This window comes from Lynx rufus, unplaced genomic scaffold (assembly GCF_022079265.1).
Source record: "Lynx rufus isolate CCGP_SWC_20201006 ecotype Redwood Valley unplaced genomic scaffold, mLynRuf1.p SCAF_2, whole genome shotgun sequence".
NCBI lineage: Eukaryota > Metazoa > Chordata > Mammalia > Carnivora > Felidae > Lynx > Lynx rufus.
In genome coordinates this window covers 80,024,750-80,044,649 of record NW_025814834.1, presented here as the reverse complement: position 1 = coordinate 80,044,649, position 19,900 = coordinate 80,024,750, and the positions used below count along the sequence as shown (strand labels likewise).

The 19,900-nt window shown below is 38.8% G+C and overlaps 1 protein-coding gene across 2 annotated transcripts; it reads right to left on the bottom strand.

The window, feature by feature from the left end:
* Positions 1-505: 505 nt before the first annotated feature.
* On the bottom strand, positions 506-19,428 carry NMI (N-myc and STAT interactor). Of its 2 annotated transcripts, XM_047083953.1 has the most exons (9): positions 19,385-19,428; positions 18,934-19,094; positions 12,899-12,987; positions 12,093-12,188; positions 9,436-9,598; positions 4,973-5,079; positions 4,699-4,885; positions 1,989-2,095; positions 506-1,238 (listed from the first exon to the last, which is right to left on the bottom strand). In XM_047083953.1, the coding sequence occupies exons 3-9, from the start codon at positions 12,980-12,982 to the stop codon at positions 1,053-1,055; spliced, it is 930 nt and encodes a 309-aa protein (XP_046939909.1). In that variant the 5' UTR covers positions 12,983-12,987; positions 18,934-19,094; positions 19,385-19,428; the 3' UTR covers positions 506-1,052. The 2 variants fall into 2 exon arrangements, with proteins under 2 accessions (XP_046939909.1, XP_046939910.1); XM_047083954.1 differs by lacking the exons at positions 18,934-19,094; positions 19,385-19,428 and adding an exon at positions 18,288-18,375.
* Between the last annotated feature and the right edge of the window lie 472 nt (positions 19,429-19,900).

The following is a 19,900-nucleotide window of genomic DNA, read 5'->3' as shown; positions in this document are numbered from 1 at the left end:
TTTAGATGGCAGGCAGCATGAGTTAAGTTTAGGCATAGAATCTTTTTCTAAAGCTTTTTATTTCTGCCAGCATTTTAATATAAACTTACTTCTGCCATTGGCTCCTTATGAAACATACCATATTAGGATAAAAGCTGTTCACATGTTCTTTACCAAAAAGAATTTTACCTTCTCTGAATAGAAACCTTGCATTTTACTGTTTTGTTTCTACAACTTAAAACAATGGGATGCTAAGGAACTGGGTCTCTCTCAAACTCAAAGGCACGTGCTTTCATCTTCAGGCACTCCCCGGCATCCAGCATGATAAGTGAGGAGTCCCTAGCTTTGCATTCACCTCTCCCTTTATTCTAAGGATGTCATTCCCTTAAGCTTATTCTTCCCCTTACAAGTGTAAAGGAAAGACAATTATGGCCTTTACAAGTTCTATTTGACGAAGGTGTCTTGGAAAGAATCAGGGGACCCTTGACACTCTGGGAGAAGAAAGTGTTAAATAAAAAGACCACACTCAGCTCTGAAAAATATCTTTGGGGCTCTGGAGTAAAATGCTATACAATGGGAAAGAGGGAAATGATCACCCTTGAAGTTCCTTGAAATTCAAAGTCTACAGAAATCACAAACAGCTGAATATAACAGTTCTTTGGGAAATGTTGAGTGAAGTCTGCATGTTGGTGGACCTGGGGCCAAAAGAGAATTGGCCCACATGCCCACGACAGAATGAGCCAACATAGCAGGGGGACAATGGCATCACTTATGATTGATTTCAATGGACATGGCACCTGTCCACATCATTTATGAACAAACAAAACTTTTTAATACAGTACATTTACTGCACTTGTAAGCATGCAGCAGAGTTTGAAACAAGAATTCAAAAACATGGAAATATATTTTTGTATCTAAGAATAAATGGACACTTAAGAATTCAAGGAAAGGAATTTTTTAAAGGAAATTTTTTTTAGGAAGGAAATTTTTTAAAGGAAAGGGATATTCATTTTTGTCACACATGGACAGTGCTTTGGGCTCAGAAGCTCTAATATTCATCTAATTCCATGCCTCTATTCTTCAAAGTATGCTATGCAAGCCTGACCTAGAGAACATTTGACCACTTCTACTTCTCCACCTCCATTCGTCTCCCGTTGAAAGTAAATGTTAACTAAATCCTCTAAAATTTCTTCATCCATCATCTGAAGATCTTCCATTCCAGTGAGAAGCACTGTCCTCCTAGATATTCCTGAAAATGCCTAAGAAGGAAAATACAAAAGATAAATAGAAACTTTTCTAAGACATTTGAATTGCAAAACTTTATAAGCTCTGCTTAATACTTCAGACCTTATCTTAGAAGAGACAAGGAGCCTCAGAAAGACTTTTCAAGCAACAGAATATCCAAGTCGGATCTGAGTTTCAGAAAGATAACTCAGGCAGCATTATGACAAATGGAGGAAAGAAGGGCATCCCTATGGACAGAAGGACCATAGTGACAGAAGTAGTCAGAGGTGGAAGTAACAAGACTGAATGACCAAATGAATGTTGGAGGTGAAGCAAAATGAGGAATTAAGCATGAGCTGTAGCTTTCAGGTTGGTGGACTATGTAAGACTGGGGTGCCATTTAGTACCTAAGTAGGAACAGAAAAAAGGAGGTTGGGGTATGGATAATGAGTTCAGAGAAAATGAGCAGGAAGAATCATTTTTAATGCCCAATGACAGTAGACACATGAAAGATATGTAGCTATGTCTCCATATACAAAAATATTATGTCATTACCTGAGTACTTTCAGTTTTTAAAAAGAGTGTAATAAATTAAATAAGGTATAATTTCACACTAAAATATTTTTTAAAAAAGACACACTTATTTTGCACCAAGCAGATCTGAAGAAACTATTTTGATGTTGCTCACTAATAAGTCTCAAACAGTAACAGACACAACTTCTTTATTTCTGGTGAGGTGGGGTTAAGCAATAAGTTCTCAAAATGAAGGAAAGAGATGACTTTACCTGAAAATTTTTCAAGTCTGTTTCTATGTATGGAGAAACAATAACTCTATAGCAGTTTTGATTTATACAAAGCGGATATTCTTTCTTTTTCAAAATCTTGTCAGCAACTAGAAGTAAATTTTAAAAAAATTATTTTCTTTTTAATATCATAAACATTTTTAACCAAAGTTAAAACTTTCTTCAAATGAAACATCACAGTAAATAGTGAATTTAGTGATTACATTTTTAAAAATTCTACAAAAAATTCAACAGTCCACTTTAAAGACTTTGCAGTACAGAATTTTGGAAAATATAAGACCAAACAATAATGGGGTTTAAATAGATCTTCTGTCTTGAACTATCCACCGCAATCAGTCAATGCAGAAGTTTGTGATGTCCTCAGACAGATCTACTTTGAGCTCCATAAAATGCAATAACCATATGCAAAAAGTAGCCCACCCATCCTAACAAGACTGTGAGTCTTCCAGTTTCTCAAGAAGTATAATTGAAAACTATGATTACTGTATATAGGGGCGCCTAGGTGGCTCCCCTAGGTTAAGCATCCAACACTTGATTTAGGCTCAGATCATGATCTCACAGTTCATGAGTTTGAGCCCTGTGGGGGATTTTCTCTCTTTCCCTCTCTGTCCCTCACCTGCTTGTACACACTCACTCTCTCTCTCTCAAAATAGAAGAAACTTAAAAAAAAAGAATCCTGTATATATACATTTTACAATATACATGTATACACACATATATAATTACTATATTACTACAATACATAAAATTTTATATAAAATTACTTAGTTGTCCTATAACTAATACATGATATTTTTCAGTAAGCTGATATAATGATGTTAACCAAGGGAGGGGAGGGATTTGATCGTTATCTAGAAACTGAAGGCAAATAACAAAAATTCATCAGTTTTCTCCAGCACAAAGAATAATCAGATTTATTTTGAGCAGCATTTTTCTCCTGGAGGGGAAAAAAATAATGTTTCAGATTGCATCAAGTTTAACAGAAACAGTACTTAAGAATATCGTATCACTATGTATGCTTTTTCGCCTCTCACCAGTCCATGTTGGATGGGCAATATGGTGCAGTGGTTAAGAGGCCAGGCCCCTGCTGGCAAGGATGTGGAGAAATTGAAACCCTGGTACAGTGCTGGTAAGAATATAAAATGGTAGAGCCACTGTGGAAAATAGTATGTCATCTCAAAACATTAAACATAGAATTACCATATGATCCAGGATTTCCAGAAAGATCTAGAAAGCCACTCAAGTAACCATAACTAACTAAATAGTAGGAGAAAGGCAAGTTTAAGGAAATGTCTCCAGTTTTACTAAGTTAATGCTATTCTTTTTTTTTTTTTTTAATTTTATTTTTTTAAGTAAATCTCTACACTCAACAGGGGGCTCGATCCCACAACCCCAAGATCAAGAGTTGCACATTCCACCAACTGAGCGAGACAGGAGCCCCTGCTCTTTATTATCAAGTTTCTTTAAAAAGCATGTATTACTTTGTTATGAAATAAACAATCAATCAATGTTTTTTTTAAATTGTATACCTGGCTTTCTTTTACATATGCCAACCCAGGAGAAACCCTAAGAACTGGATTAACTAGAGCAAGATATTTTTACATTGAGAATCACTTGAACTTATTAACAAAAGCAGCTGCTGTAGAATTGTGTATTTTTTTTTAATGTTTAGTTTTTGAGAGAGAGAGAGAGACCGCGTGCATGGGAGAGGGGCAGAGAGAGAGGGAGACACAGAATCTGAAGCAGGTTCCAGGCTCCATGGCGTCAGCACAGAGCCACATGCAGAGCTCGAACCCACGAATGTGAGGTCATGACCTGAGCCAAAGTCAGATGCTTAACCAACTGAGCCGCCCAGGCATCCCAAATTGTATATTTTTAATCATAAGAATGTAAAGCCCCCTCAGATGATTTGGTAAAAACTCCATTTCTACCTAAAAAGGGAACAGATGTCTCACTGTTCTTTCCATTCATGCCTTGCCTTCCCTGGAATCTACTCCCTCCAACTAAGAGACCGTTGTCCATCTTAATAGGTGGGATAGGAAGTGATAGTTTATACATATGTATTTCTAAATTTCTCTGCCACATACTCACTATAATTTGGGGTTCATTATTTACCCTCCCTAGGACTCAGTTTCCACATCAATAAAATGGGTACAACACCTGTCTCCAGAATTGTGCTATGGATAAGAGGAGACACATGTATAGAACACCTGGCTCTTTGCCTGGCATGTGCTGAGAATGCACAAAGTTGATGTGCTTGAAATATTATTCTCAGTAGCATTCACAGAAATCATTCTCAGGACTCCACCATTTTAAAAGGTTTTTAAAAATCTATTATTATTCTACTTAATAAATTCCAAACAGAAGAAGTAGCAAAGGAATACTTTCAGAAATGGCAGAACATAGAGGCGCCTGGGTGGCTCAGTCGGTTACGTGTCCACCTTGGGTTCAGGTCATGATCTTGCGGTCTGTGGGATTGAGCCCCACATCGGGCTCTGCGCTGATAGCTCAGAGCCTGGAGCCTGCCTCAGATTCTGTGTCTTCATCCCTCTCTCTACCCCTCCCCCACTCATGCTCTGTCTCTCTCCATCTCTCAAAAAATGAATAAACGTTTAAAAAAAATTTTTTTAAGAAATGGCAAACATAAATATAAATGGTAGAGTATTTTTTAACTTCCTACATGTGTGAATACCTCCAGTTTCCAAAAATGTAATCACAGCACTCCGGGACTGCTTATCATACTGCACGCATAGCACTTCTCCACCTCCGTTTCGGGACTTAGAAAAGCTCAATTCTAGCTTGTCTCTCATCTGATCTTCAGGCAATTCATCAGGAATTTCAGTAACATTGATCTTCACCTTAGACACTTCTACATGAACCTGGGAAATCATTTCATATTCAGAAATATGGATGAGAAAAGTGCTCACATCTAACAGAATTCTAAAAAGCTTTAATCAACGTGTTACCTGGAATCTGACTCCCGAATTTAATGGAACTGGCTTGGCCATAACCTCCACATCTACATCCTCTATCTGCACGTGATGATTCCCCATTCTGATGACATTTTGGGCAACTGAAAAATAATTTGGGAGTATTAATTTCCAATATTTCAATAAATTTTTTCACTTCTGGTTAAGAACAAATTATCCTAAATATTTAAAATTTTCTTGAATTCTAAAGGATCTAGGGGCGACTGGGTGGCTCAGTCAGTTGAATGTTCGACTTTGGCTCAGGTCATGATCTCGCAGTTCACGAGTTTGAGCCCGGCATCAGGCTCAGTGCTGACAGCTCGGAGGCTGAAGCCTGTTTCGGATTCTGTGTCTCCCTCTCTCTTTGCCCCTCCCCCGCTCATGCTCTGTCTCTCTTTCTCTCGACAATAAATAAGACATTTTTTTAAAATTAAAATAAAATAAAATAAAATAAAGGATTTAATTTTTTTTAATTTTCTTAGGGCTTCTAAGTGATAACGGTCTTGCCACCAAAGCGACAAACAAATATATTAACGTTAAAATATCAAAATACATCAGCAAAAATGACAAAACTTCCAGTTATAAGATGAAGGAGTACCAGGGATGCCATGTACAACATGGTGACTACAGCGAACACTGCTGTGCAGTATACAGGAAAGGGGTTAAGAGAGTAGAGCCTAAGTGTTCTCATGACAAGCAAAAAAAAATCCTTTTTCCTTTTTTTTTTTTTGTTGTAGCTATAGGAATTCTTTTCATTGCACATAAATGAGAAGATGGATGTTGGCTGCACCTACTGTGGTCATCATTTCACAGTACATGTAGATCAATGCATCATGCTGTACACCTTAAACTTACATAGTGATATGTATCAATTATTTCTCAGTAAAACTGGAAACAAATGATAGTGTAGAAATTCTCATCGGGGCGCCTGGGTGGCTCGGTCGGTTGGGCTTCCGACTTCGGCTCAGGTCATGATCTTACAGTCCGTGAGCTCGAGCCCCGCGTCAGGCTCTGTGCTGACAGCTCGGAGCCTGGAGCCTGTTTCAGATTCTGTGTCTCCCTCTCTCTCTGCCCCTCCCCTGCTCATGCTCTGTCTCTCTCTGTCTCAAAAATAAGTAAAAGCATTAAAAAAATTAAAATTAAAAAAAAGAAATTCTCATCAAGTTCTAGATTCAGCTCTTAAGAGATAAGCCTGGTGAAATAAATAAACATTAAAAAAAAAAAAAAAGGGGGGGCACCTGGGTGGCTCAGTCGGTTAAGCGGCCGACTTCAGCTCAGGTCATGATCTCGCAGTCCGTGAGTTCGAGCCCCGCATCAGGCTCTGGGCTGATGGCTCAGAGCCTGGAGCCTGTAACCAATTCTGTGTCTCCCTCTCTCTCTGCCCCTCCCCCGTTCATGCTCTGTCTCTCCTCTGTCTCAAAAAAAATAAATAAATAAACATTAAAAAAAAAGAGATAAGCCTGGTGATTCTTTAGAAATTCATATATTATTTCAGCACAGCCACACACCCTTCCTCTCCACGGTTCACAGAATGACCAGAGAATTCCCTTAGTGCATTAAGGCACAGCCAGAAACTTCTTCCACGTTAAGTAAGCTGGAAAAACTTTTGTGTCAGTGTCATTCTGACAATCTTATTTATCATTTGTCACTTCTCTTTAATATGTCAAAAACCAAAGAAATAAATTCTCATTTTTGTCTTTCTTAAGGTTTCCATATTAAAGACCACACGGGCTTGAATATCAAAGTACAAATCTTTTTTTTTTTTTTTTTGCCATATTTAATGAGGAATTTTACTTTTGCTAAAATGCCCTGGAGATCATTCATTAAAAAGATGATAGCTTATACCAATCACAAAACTATCAAATCTAATTTATTTTTGCAAATGGGAGAGGCTCAGTAATATAATTATGCCAAAAATTAAAACTCCAGACAGCAACTATAGTTCAGTTTAAAATGCATGTGGGTGTGTATTTATTTTTAATTATGTGATATGAGAGTTTGTAACACCTCAACTGTTAATACAGAGCTGCTTAACCTAATTTGTCACAAAGATAAGAGATGCCCACTCCCAGTCCTATAAATCTCACATGTGTTTATGACAACTGAACAGCATACACACCACAGATGAAGGAAGAGGGAAACAGGCTAAAAGGCAGGGCGTTGTCTTGTGGGAATTCACACTCATTGTACTGAGATATGACTGGATAACTTGAATTACAACTTACGTTCTTGTTAGTGGCAACAGGCAACAATAACAGAAAATGTCAATGAAGTAACAGTTAGATGATGTTCTTTCCCTTCCACACCCCACCCCCCCACCCAAACTCCAACATCTGGTGATCTGACGCAGCTGAAAGGGACCACTTGCGTTTCAGCTTTTGTGACTCTGACTATCAAAAGCCAACTTCTGTTTAATTGTGTATGAGCCCAAAGTTGTCCCAGGGGAGCAAGACCTCAGAGCTGGGCCAAGAGTGGAAACAGCGATGCAACTGTTTCTGAAGAGAACCCTATTCCCAGCATTCCCAGGTAATTCCTGCACAGAATCCCTGCCTCCCAAATCCTCGCTTCCATCTTTTGATTATATCCCCATCACCATTGCCGACTGCCAACACAGGGCTCTTGGCACCCTCATCTGTAGAAGCAGACCCAGGGTGGACCCATGGTGAACGAACAGCATGTGCCTATGCTAACCTGCTAGAATGTCTTTCCTTTTAACATTTATTTGCAGACTATGGTGATGGACCAGGTGTACGGAGACACGAGTTATAACCATAGATTCTCAGAACCTGAGCACCGGAAGGGCTTAAGACCATCTGGCCCCACCCCATAATGTGACAAGTACAAGAACGAAGGCCCAGCATAGTGGCCTGCTCCGAGGACTGCTGGTCTAGGAGAAAGGACGTGGGTCTCAGCTTTGCAATTTTTAACAGTATGAACCTTGAGTGAGTTCTTTATCTTTCCTTATCTGGAAAATTCCCAACAAGTAGCAATAATGACAGCTAACATTTATGAAGTGTTTATTATGTTTATTATTATGTGTCAGATACCATGCTAAGTATTTTACCAACATTTCTCATTTAATACTCAACGCAAATCCCATGAGATAGGTACTACCACTGCCATAAAAATCTGAGATTTAGGAAGAACCCAACTAAAATCACACTTCTAGAAATGGGAAAATCTGGCATACAAAGCCAGATTCTCCTCACTAAGGAGAATAGAGTCCTACACCATGGCAGACTTAGCAAACATCAGGTCCCATTCCTAAACCTCAGACTCTTGGACTCTTTCCATTCACTGGTCATGTGCCCTTAGGTAAGTCACTTAAACACCTGAGAATCTGTTTTCTTGGTTATAAGACGCAAAGAGTAATTCTCCTATCATATTGCTTTCACAGAGTCAAGTAAGTATAAAATGAGATGTCTTTAAGAACTGTGAGAACCATGTAGAGCTCTACTACCTTAAAACATTATTACTAGTTAAAAAGGGGGGGAGTTGGGGCACCTGGGTGGCTCAGTCGGTTAAGCGTCCGACTTCAGCTCAGGTCACGATCTCACGGTCCGTGGGTTCGAGCCCCGCGTCAGGCTCTGGGCTGATGGCTCGGAGCCTGGAGCCTGCTTCCGATTCTGTGTCTCCCTCTCTCTCTGCCCCTCCCCCGTTCATGCTCTGTCTCTCTCTGTCTCAAAAATAAAAATTAAAAAAAAAGGTTAAAAAAAAATTTTTAAAAAAAAGGGGGGAGAGCTTCTGGGGGTTTAGTTGGATGGGTGTCCTATCCTTGATTTCAGCTCCTACCCTGAGTCAAGTCATAATCCCAGGGTCGTGGGATCGAGCCCTGCATCAGGCTCCTCACTGAGCATAGAGCCTACTTGGAATTCTCTCTCTCTCTCTCTCTCTCTCTCTCTCTCTCTCTCTCTCAAAAATAAAGTATTACTAGTAGTATTTGGAGGTAGCAGATGGAGTAAAAACACTAGTGTTGGACATCACAACACCTTGAGTCCCAGAGTCATGTTCTGAACAAATGATCATACTCAACGCTTTTTTTTTTATTTTTTTTAACATTTATTTATTTATTTTTGAGAGACAGAGAGAGACAGAGCACAAGCGGGGGATGGGCAGAGAGAGAAGGAGACACAGAATCTCAAGCAGGCTCCAGGCTCTGAGCTGTCAGCAAAGAGCCTGACGTGGGGCTCGAACTCACAAACCGCGACATCATGACCTGAGCTGAAGTCGAACGCCCAACCGACTGAGCCACCCAGGCACCCCACTCAACGCTCTTAATGTCTGAGTTTTCTCATCAAAAAATGGGGACAATCCTACCTGCCCCAAGGTGTTACTATGAGATGAGATGAAATGACAAATATTAAAATTATAAAGCAATAGCCAAATATCTATGAAAGCTCTTTGAAAGTGCCTGTGCTTTCCAAAAGTAACATGATCGAATTTTTGAACATTACTCATACCTTCTTCTTTTTCAAAGGTGATAAGTGCTTGTCCTTTCTGTAGCTCATAAAGAACTTGCGAGCTCACTTGAAATGAACAGGAGACATTTAAAAACTGGCTGTCATTCTCAGGATTCTCTAAAGATGTGAATTTCATCTCTGTTTCAGGAATATCCTCTTTAATCTAATTTAAACAGAAATGTTTGATTAAAATCAAGACAAGAAATAACTTAAGCCCTTCCTGTCATAATGTGATTTGATCATCCAATAATTCATTCTCCACTGATTTCAGAACCCCACAGAATGCTAAGTGTGGTCTTAGTGAATATCTTTAGTAATTACTTCTTCCCAGGTAAGTACTCAGTAAAGTAATCAGATGCTGATCCTTTAATATTATTTCCCAGATGAAATTATAAGTATATAATCTCTCATTTTATCTAATCAATGTTTAAACTAGCCAATATTGGATGGTGTTCGATTCTAAAGTCTACATCATTGCTGTAGATAAGTACCTTTTAAACAACTATACCAATAATAGGGTATCCTACAAGGGAATCATAAGACAATATGTTTATTCTCATTGCAAAGTGTTATAAATTAGAGTTGCATATATACTAAGTTTATTTTAATAGCAAACCCAGATAATTTCATCCAAAAAGAAAGCCTCCCAAATTATATGATTTAATAATTGTCAAATTTAAATTCCCCCTTCCCCAACACCTGCCCATCAACTTTTTAAAAAAAAATTTTTTTAACGTTTATTTATTTTTGAGAGAGACAGAGCTTGAGTGGGGGAGGGGCAGAGAGAGAGGGAGACACAGAATCCGAAACAGGCTCCAGACTCTGAGCTGTCAGCACAGAGCCCGACGCGGGGCTCAAACCCACGGACCGTGAGATCATGACCTGAGCGAAGTCGGACAGTGCCCATCAACTTTTTAACCATTACCAAACTTAGATTTATAAAAATGTGAAGGGACACTATCAACAAGATTCATAATCTGAAGGATAAAGTTAAGTGGTTATACTTATCTGTTTAAAATCATTGGGATTAACAGACATATACAACTACACATAAATGCACAAATGAATCTGTTGTTTGCATTTCTATTTCCCATGATTATTTTACATGCTGAAAGAAAATTTGTGTGTTATTGCAAAGGAGTTAGAAATATTCAATGAATTATTTGACCTAATTTCACATTTGTTCTATATCTTCACATGTAACTTCAGTAGAATCTCTGATTTCCGTAAGTCCAGTTTCAAAACAATTGGCAGTGTCTGATAATAGGCGGAGTGTTTCCCAATAATGTGGAAATACCCAATATACCCTGAAAAGTCGAGAGCTTTCTGGAATGAAAGTGCCTGATTCTGGTCTTGGGCACACTTGGCCAGGAGCAACTCATGTATGCTCTCTGGACCATAGTTTCAGTCCTCTGTAAACTGTATCAGCTGAGCTGGCTGGGTTCCCAAGATCCTTTGAGTGACAGGACTGGCTGATTTCATCTCCAGTCTGAGAAGTAACTACAATTGTAACAGTGTCCCATAAGTCTCATAAACATGGGGAACTCCACTTCCTGATATTCAATATCCTATCCCCCATTTCAGAAACAAAATATGACAATGCTTTAAGCATTTTAACTGTTTAAAGGAACAGTATGAGTTGTCATGGAGAAAAAGGAGTGAAAGTTATGTCTAATTCAAATACAGGAAAATTTAGGAGAGGATTTAAATGGTGAAGATATATGTCCAATTTTTTTAAACTGTGAAAATCCATTTAAGTTACTTGGATGAAGAGAACAATAAAGGCACTTAGTGAGAAGACGAAGAATTTGATCCCAAAGTGATTGATAATGACCATTTTGTTTTGTTTTGCATTACCATATACATAAAAAAGAATTTAAAAACATACACATAAATATAAAAAAATGTATTATCAGAAACGTACAATCAGATGAAATTTTACAAAAACAATCACACACATGTGACCAGCACCCAGATCAATAAACAGAACATGACCAACACCCAGAAGCCCTCTTGGGTTCTCTTCCAGTTCCTACCTGCCGCCAAGGGCAACCAGGATGCTAACTTTTAACATCCTGCTGTTATGCGTTATTTAAATGGAAGCATATGGGGCACCTGAGTGGCTTAGTGGGTTAAGCACCTGACTTCAGCTAAGGTCATGATCTCGCAGTTCATGCATTTGAGACCCACGTCAGGCTCTGTGCTGACAGCTCAGAGTCTGGAGCCTGCTTTGGATTCTGTGTCTCCCTCTCTCTCTGCCCCTCCCCCACTCGTGCTCTGTCTCTGTCTCTCACAAATGAATAAATGTTAAAAAAATGTTTTAATTAATAAAAATAAAAATAAATGGAAGCACTTGGTATATCCTCTTTTATGTTTTTTGCTTCAACATTGTGTTTATGAAATCCATCCATGTGGCTGCATATAGCTGTGACCTGTTCATTCTCATTGCTGTATGGTATTCCATTGTGTGAATACACCCCAAATTAATAATTCAGTCTAGTGGGAAGGGACAGTTGAGTTGTTTTCAGTTTGGGGCTATTACAAACAATGGTGCCATCAATGTTTACAGTGTTTTAAAAGTGAATTCTGTGTAACTAAATTGTTTTTTTGGAAAAATGGTGTCCGTTAAGAATGTGATATACAAAATAAAGAGGTACCTGGGAGTTTATGGTGGACTCTTGTAACTCGGCCTCAAGCCTTTGAATCTCCTCCTTTAACTGAGTATTCTCCTTTGCAATTTTATCAATTAATCTCTAAAAAATATCAAACAGCACCAAAAAATTAAACAGCTCCTGACTTCATTTTTCTAAACAAATTAAAGAAGCTAAATTTCTATCATCTTGATAAAGGCAAAGAAAGACATCGTTATCACCTAATAATTCTCCTACCACTGACAAGTAGTATTATCTCCATCATGCAAACAAGGAAACTACCTTTCACACTAGACTAAGGTCACAGACATTTTTATAGTGGGGCAAGGATTGAGACCCAGACCTGAATCTCATTTCAGTGTAACTCCTTGCCTGGCTATTTGTGACAACAATATGACTTTTAAATTGCACTGTAATTGTGGACATATGTTACTCAAAGGCAATTTAAAAAATTTTTGCTATGATTCCCACAGTACAGCTGCCTTGACATGCCAGACATATGGCCCTGGGTAAGTGGCTTAAGCTACCTGAACCCCCATCCCCTCATGGGTCTCATCAGATAATTGCTAAGAAAGCTCTTAACTTCTGGGTGCAAATCAAAAAAAGGAGGAAGGGAGTGAAAGAAAACAGCTAATGTTGTAAGCCTTGTAAGAGAAAGAACAGAAATACGATTCTTTTTGTAAGGTTTGAATAATGGAAATAAAATTTTTGAAAAAAATTCAAAGTAATGTTGGACAAAAACATACAAAACATGCCTCACTGCAAAACTAATAGATATAAATTAATTTTTAATAGTACCCAGTAATTTTTACCTCTCTTTGTTCATCTTTCATAAATTCTTCCTCTAACCAAAGCTCCTCGTGAACTTGGCTTTTGTTATTTCCACTGTCTGCCATGATTCCTAATTATTACAAAAAAGTAAATATTTTAAAAATCATACATATACACAAATTCAAGAAGAAATAACTTTTATCCTTTTACAAAAGAAGAAATGTATTTTTGTTATATTTTTTCCCTATCATCAAAGTTTTTATTATCATGTGGCTTATATTTGAACAATGCCTATATTTCAAATAACTTTCATACCTATACAGACATAAAAGGGGTCTAGAAATCCTTTGCTTTTCAACACAATGATAGAAAATAACAGGGGTGCCTGGGTGGCTCAGTCAGTTAAGCATCTGAATCTTGATTTTTGGCTCAGGTCATGATTTCATGGTAGTAGGCCGAGCTCTGCATCAGGCTCTACACTCACAGCTCTCTCTCCCTCTCTCTCTGCTCCTCCCCTGCTCATGTGTGTGCTCAATCTCTCTCTCTCTCTCTAAAAAACAAATAAATAAACTTAAAAGAAAAAAACACAAGTCTAAAATTTTTTTAAAAAGGAAAGAAAATAACAGGTATTAATATTCCTTTGAGGTTCACATCTTAATCATAACATGGTGCCCCATATTAAAAGATTACTATTTTGGTCTTTTCAAAGATTTTGATTTATCTAATTCTTCCTATTGTACTCCCCAAATGTAAATGGAGTAGAAAGGCCCCAAACACCCTTCCTCTGCATGTACGGAAATTCTTATCAGAATTTTCACAAATCCTCCCCTGTCCAGACACCTGAATAGGAAAAAAATTACATCTTTACTTCTTTTTTTTTTCTTAACATTTATTTATTTTTTGAGAGACAGAGAGAGACAGAGCAGGAGCAGGGGAGGGGCAGAGACAGAGGGAGGAGACACAGAATCTGAAGCAGACTCCAGGGTCTGAGCTCTTAGCACAGAGCCCGATACGGGACTCAAACTCACGAACCGTGAGACCCTGACCTGAGCTAAAGTTGGTCACTTAACTGACTTAGCCACCCAGGTGCCCCAAAAATTACATCTTTACTTCTAACAACCTCTCACTGAAACATCTCTCTTCAGATATGAACATAAGGCAACAAGCCACACAGTATTTGCAGCACCTGGACAAAAGTCACCAAGAGGACACAAATATTTTCATGAAATATTGTAACTGTTGCAGAAGTCCTGAAATATGTTTGTGTTTAACCTTGTTTCAAAATGATGGCAGCTACTAAACTCATTACTAGGTATTGTGATATGCTGTAATATATTGATGTATATTACTATATCAAAAATTTGCTTTTTTAAATATTTTGATAATCATATTTCAATATAATTGGTTTCCTTTGTAATTGTCTATATATTATTTTATACATTAAAAAAAAATTTAAAGGCCTATAGGCTTTATCAGACTGGCAAGGAATCCATGGCACAAAAAAAGTAAACATTTGCCTGCATATGAATTTACCAGATGTAAGTCCCAGATCAAAATTGAGACAAGGAATAATATAACAACTATTTTTATTGCTTTAAAAACATATTAAAAACCAGTTTGTGATATAATATAATCCTCTAAAATTTCAAGAGCTAAATTCTCACTACTCCTGTAGAAGAAACAGGAAAAATATTTATCCCTCCTTAAAAATAAAACAGAAGACTGGGGGGCCTAGGTGGCCCCATCAGTTGGTCATCTAACTCTTGGTATCAGCTCAAATCATAATCTCATGGTTTGTGAGTTTGAGCCTCACATCGGGCTCTGCCCTAACAGGGAGCCTGCCACAGATTCTCTTTCCCTCTCTCTTTGCCCCTCCCCTGCTCCTGCTCCCTCTCTCTCAACATAAATAAATAAACATTTTAAAATTAATTAGTTAGGGGCACCTGGGTGGCTCAGTCGGTTAAGCATCTGACTTTGGTTCAGGTCATGATCTTGCGGTTTGTGAGTTCCAGCCCACATCGGGCTCTGTGCTGACAGCTCAGAGCCTGGATCCTGCTTCAGATTCTGTGTCTCCCTCTCTCTCTGTCCCTCCCCTGCTCACGCTCTGTCTCTCTCTGTCTCTCAATAATAAATAAATGTTAAGATTTTTTTAAAAAATTAAAAATTTAAAAAATTAAAATTAATTAATTAAATAAAATAGAAGACTGGCAAAAAAAAATAGTGTGAACACTAGCAGTTTCCAAAAACAGAGGGAATCACGTAGCACCTGGATCTTGGTTTCTAATCTATTCTCCAATAAACAGAACCAGGGCTCCTTGCAACAATGGCTGATTCTACCTATGGGACAAGAAATATACAAGATAAGCCTGGAGCTTCCAATGGTCAAACATACATAAAGGGGGTTTTTCAAGTAAGTAAATATACAGAAGATAAAAGGAGCCAGGTTTTTCATTGCCAGGGAAGGTAATTATAAATATAGAAAGAAAACTAGAATGAATGCTATGGATTAGAAATGGAGATATCAGTGTAATCTCATGATATCCATAGGCAGAATGACAGAAAGATACATACATGCTGTACATATCTATCTGTATATATACACCTAGCTCTGTCTGCTGAGAGGGCCTGGAAGAAAAGACAATAGCAATGAGTACACCTAGCCCCCAGAATTTGGTTTCTGATACCATCCTCCACTACAAGGAACCAAGGATTTTCAGAGAAATGGTTGATACCAGGACTGGGACAGGAAAAATACAAAATAAGCACCTAATGTTGCCAGAAAGCAAAGAAGTGCTCAAAGAATGATGAGGGCATGTCGAAAAGACATGAAACCCAGCTTGAGGAGGTTCTCACTGGCCAAATCTGGGACTAAATAAAGCATAAAAATAAATAATGACACTGAGTATCATTATGAATTAAGCATAAAAAAATGTCCACTGAGTAAATTAAAAATCTATGAGTCCATACCAACATACATACATACACACATACATACATAAATTGAAATTTTGGTAAGAAAAAGACCATCCAGTTAGTTTCAAAATACTTCCACACAACCGGGGCACCTGGGTGTCTCAGTCGGTTAAGTGTCCGACTTCAGCTCATGATCTCACGGTTTGTGAGTTCAGGCCCCATGTCGGGCTCTGTGCTGACAGCTCAGAGCCTGGAGCCTGCTTAAGATTCTGTCTCCCTCGCTCTCTGCCCCTCCCCCCCTCTCTGTCAATAATAAAGGTTAAAAAAATTAAAAAATACTTCCATACAACATATTAATTTCAAAGGGTAAAAAGTAGCTTTACATTGAAGAAGCCGGGCAGATGCCACCATAATAAAATAAACAAAGTAAATAATGAAGTAAGCCAAAATCATCTGCCATCTGATAGGGTGCACTTAGAACACAGCATGACTTCTATGATATTCCTGCCAAAGATACGTAATCTGAATCTCAGTATGAGGAAACATTAGATAAACTGGCCTGTTCTCTCCAAAAGTGTTAAGCTCATGAAAGCCAGTGAAAGGCTGAGAAACTCTTCCAGACAGAAGGAGACTAAAGGGACATCACAACTAAATGCAGTACATGACTCTGAATTGGGCCTTTTTGCTACACAGGATATTATTAGTACAACTGTCAAAATGTGAATGGGATCCAAGGATTTGATGGCAGTAATGTATCAATATTAATTTGATTTTGATGACTGAATTTTAGTTAGGTAGAGAATATGTTTTGTGTAGGAAATATATATTCAAGAATTCCAGAGCAATGGGTCTTGAAGTTAAAATCTTATTCTCAAATAATTCAGGAAAAAGGAAAGTTGTTTGTTTTGTACTTGCAACTTTTCTATAAGTATGAGATGGTTTCAAAATATATTAGTAGCTCCCTATTGCACCAACTACAGAATCCTTTTAATGAGACTCAACAGTCATCTGAGGTCTTACACAATCTAACCAAAACTTACTTTCTAGTCTTATTCAGACAACTTCTACACTAAGCACCCTAACCATACTGAACACTTGAAGGTCCCTCCTTTCCCTCCTGTCCCTCAATATGTCATATACTTCCTCTCCTCTCAACCTTAATGAAATTCTACTGTTCTTCAAGGTCCATCCCAAATTTCCCCCAAGTTTTTAAAGCCTTTTCTGATTCCCCTAAAGGACATTACTTCTCCCTCTCTTATCTCTTTTGGAGAGCTTTAATTATTTGTATGCCTGTGTCATTTTCCATGACTAGATGTTTATGACCTTGAGGCCAAGGGCCATGTCCACTCCTCCTTGCATCCATTCAGAGCACAATATAAGAATACACACTGACAACTGTGGTATCTTAACTAGTATTTGTTCTGCTCAGGACATTCCATACATGTGAAGTTCTCTTATTACATTTCCGGAAAGCAGAAATGGCAACATTATTTGTTTGACTGCTTTTTTTAAAATCAATATTTTTAAGAGTTTGTAATAAAGACTCTCAATATATTTAACTCATATAAATGGTCTACTACATAATACTCCCAGAACTTTTTTTGGTATATTTAGTGTCTGGATACTTCCCCTTTTTGCTTAGTGGGATGTACAGTAATAGGCTTCCTTTTATACCATCAGATAGTAGGCAAAATAATGACCCTCTCAAAGTTGCCCATGCCTAATCCCCAGAATCTATGAATATGTCAGATTACAATTAAGGTTGTAGATTGAATCAAGGTCACTAATCAGACGACTTTAAAATATGAAAATCATTCTGGATTATCCATGGGGCCAATATAATCATGAAGGCCCTTAAAAGTAAAAGAGGAAAGCCAAAGAGCAGAGTCAGAGTGAGATGTGACTACAGAATAATGTTCAGAGAGATGCAGTGATGCTGCCTTTAAAGATGGAGAAAGAACATCACTAAGCCAAGGAAGGAGGGCAGCATACAGAAACTGGGGGAAAAAAAAAGAAAACAGGTTCACCCAGAAGCCTCCAGAAAGAAAAGCAACTCTGCAGACACCTTGATTTTAGCCCAATGGGATCCAGGTTCGCCTTCTAACCTGTAGACTTTATTTTTTTTTAATATATATGAAATTTATTGTCAAATTGGTTTCCATACAACACCCAGTGCTCATACCAACAGGTGCCCTCTTCAATGCCCATCACCCACTTTCCCCGCCGCCCCACCCCCCATCAACCCTCAGTTTATTCTCAGTTTTTAAGAGTTTCTTATGGTTTGGCTCCCTCCTTCCCTCTTTTTTTCCCCCTCCCCCATGGTCTTCTGTTAAGTTTCTCAGGATCCACATAAGAGTGAAAACATATGGTATCTGTCTTTCTCCGTATGACTTATTTCACTTAGCACAATAACCTACAGACTTTCAAGATAATAAATTTGCGATTTTTAAGCCACTAAGTCTATGGTAATTCTTACGACAGCGAATGAAAAATCCAATGCAAATCATCACCACTCACCTACCACCTATTTTCCTAATATACTCATATCACTTTGTGCCAGGCCTGATAGAATGGAATCCTTCCATACGCCTGCCCCGCAGCAAATGACAGGAAATGAGGGGAAGGAAGAAAGGAAGTCGTTTTTAATACAATGGCGGTACACATATATAGTTTAAAACAAAACAAAACAAAACAAACTCATGCCGTTCTAGAGACAGAAAAACCGCGTGCTTTCCTTTGGATCTCTTTCAAGAAAATCCTTGCATATTCCAAAAAGTGAGGCACAACTGCCAAACCCTGCACCTGACAAGGAGAGTAAATCTTAAGGAATCAAGTTCCCCTAAGAACTACATCGAGACACTCTCACAGGAACACTGAGGAAACACCAACCATTTTAAGTTTCAATTTCCCAAATTAAGCAAACTAAGAGGACGGGGTCAGAGGCCAGAGCGGGGGAGGGGATGGTGGTGAGACAGCCGCGGCCCGCTTCACCCCCGCCCTGCACGCACCCTGGCGGCTGTGCCACCGTAGCGACCCCTCGGCTCGCTGCCGGCCGCCTCCACCCTTGCCGCCCCGGGACCCGCGGAACCCGCCTCCCTCCCCATCCAGGGCCTCTCTAGGAGCAGGGATGGGGATGGGGGGGGGGGGGCAGGGCGCCACTCACCCGCCTCTCCGGTGGGACGCGGCTCCCAGCGAGGGCGCCCTTCCGGAAACTTCACCGGGCTGAGCGCGGAAGGAGCGTAGCCAGAAGTCCCGGGGTCGCACGCAAGGGCTGCCTTATTCCCAAATGCTCGTAGTTCGTAGTTCGGATCAACAGCTTGGTTGCTAAAACCAAAAACAACCACCCCCCCCCCCCGCCGTCACCCCCCCCCCCGCAAAAAAAAAAAAAAAAAAAAAAAAGCAAAAGACGTTAAAAGGGAAAGGGAGGGAAGGAGAAGAGAAGGAAAAGACAGACGAAATTGTTGCCCATATGGAGATTTTCGTTAAAAGTAACCACTGTTCCCACAGCTCTTTCTGCCCCTGGGTCCTGTCCCCCGAGGCTTAATGAAATCACCTTTTTTCACGCGAAGAAAAACAAAAACAAAGAGAAACAACAACAACAAAAAAAAACTAACCACTGTTGGAATACCAAATGTGGTGTCTCCAATGATGAATTACTCACAAGTTGTAAGTATTTTCAGTTTCGATTTTTAAGACGTGGTTCTTTTGATACAGAAAATAAACTGTCAGGTACCAAAGCACAGAGGGGTTGGGTGAAGTAGGTCAAGGGGATTAACATGTACAAACTTCCAATTATAAAATAAATAAGTCACAGGGATATAACGTACAGCACAAGAAATATAGTAAATAATATCGTTAATAACTTTGTATGGTGACAGGTGGTAACTAGGCTTATCACGGGGATCATTTCCTGGTAATGTATACAATTATCAAATCACTGTCATGTACACCTGAACCTAATAGGATATAGTAGGTCAACTATACTTCAATTTTTTAAAAAGTGGCTGTTTTGCTTTTGTTTGAAAGGAGTCTGTCTGCCAAGTGTTCCTGAAGTTTGCATAAGCACTAATTTCAGGATGTATTTTTAAAAATAGCCCTTTTTATGTGTATATTCCTGGACATGTTGTTGG

Bases quoted from the DNA above. Each gene is read 5' to 3' on its own strand.
- NMI (XM_047083953.1), bottom strand. From the start codon at position 12,982: ATGGCAGACAGTGGAAATAACAAAAGCCAAGTTCACGAGGAGCTTTGG. The intron at 12,189-12,898 runs GTAAAAATTACT...GATATTTTTTAG, and splicing joins TGAAAGATGAACAAAGAGAG to AGATTAATTGATAAAATTGC. The intron at 1,239-1,988 runs GTAAAGTCATCT...TTTCCTTCTTAG, and splicing joins CAGACTTGAAAAATTTTCAG to GCATTTTCAGGAATATCTAG.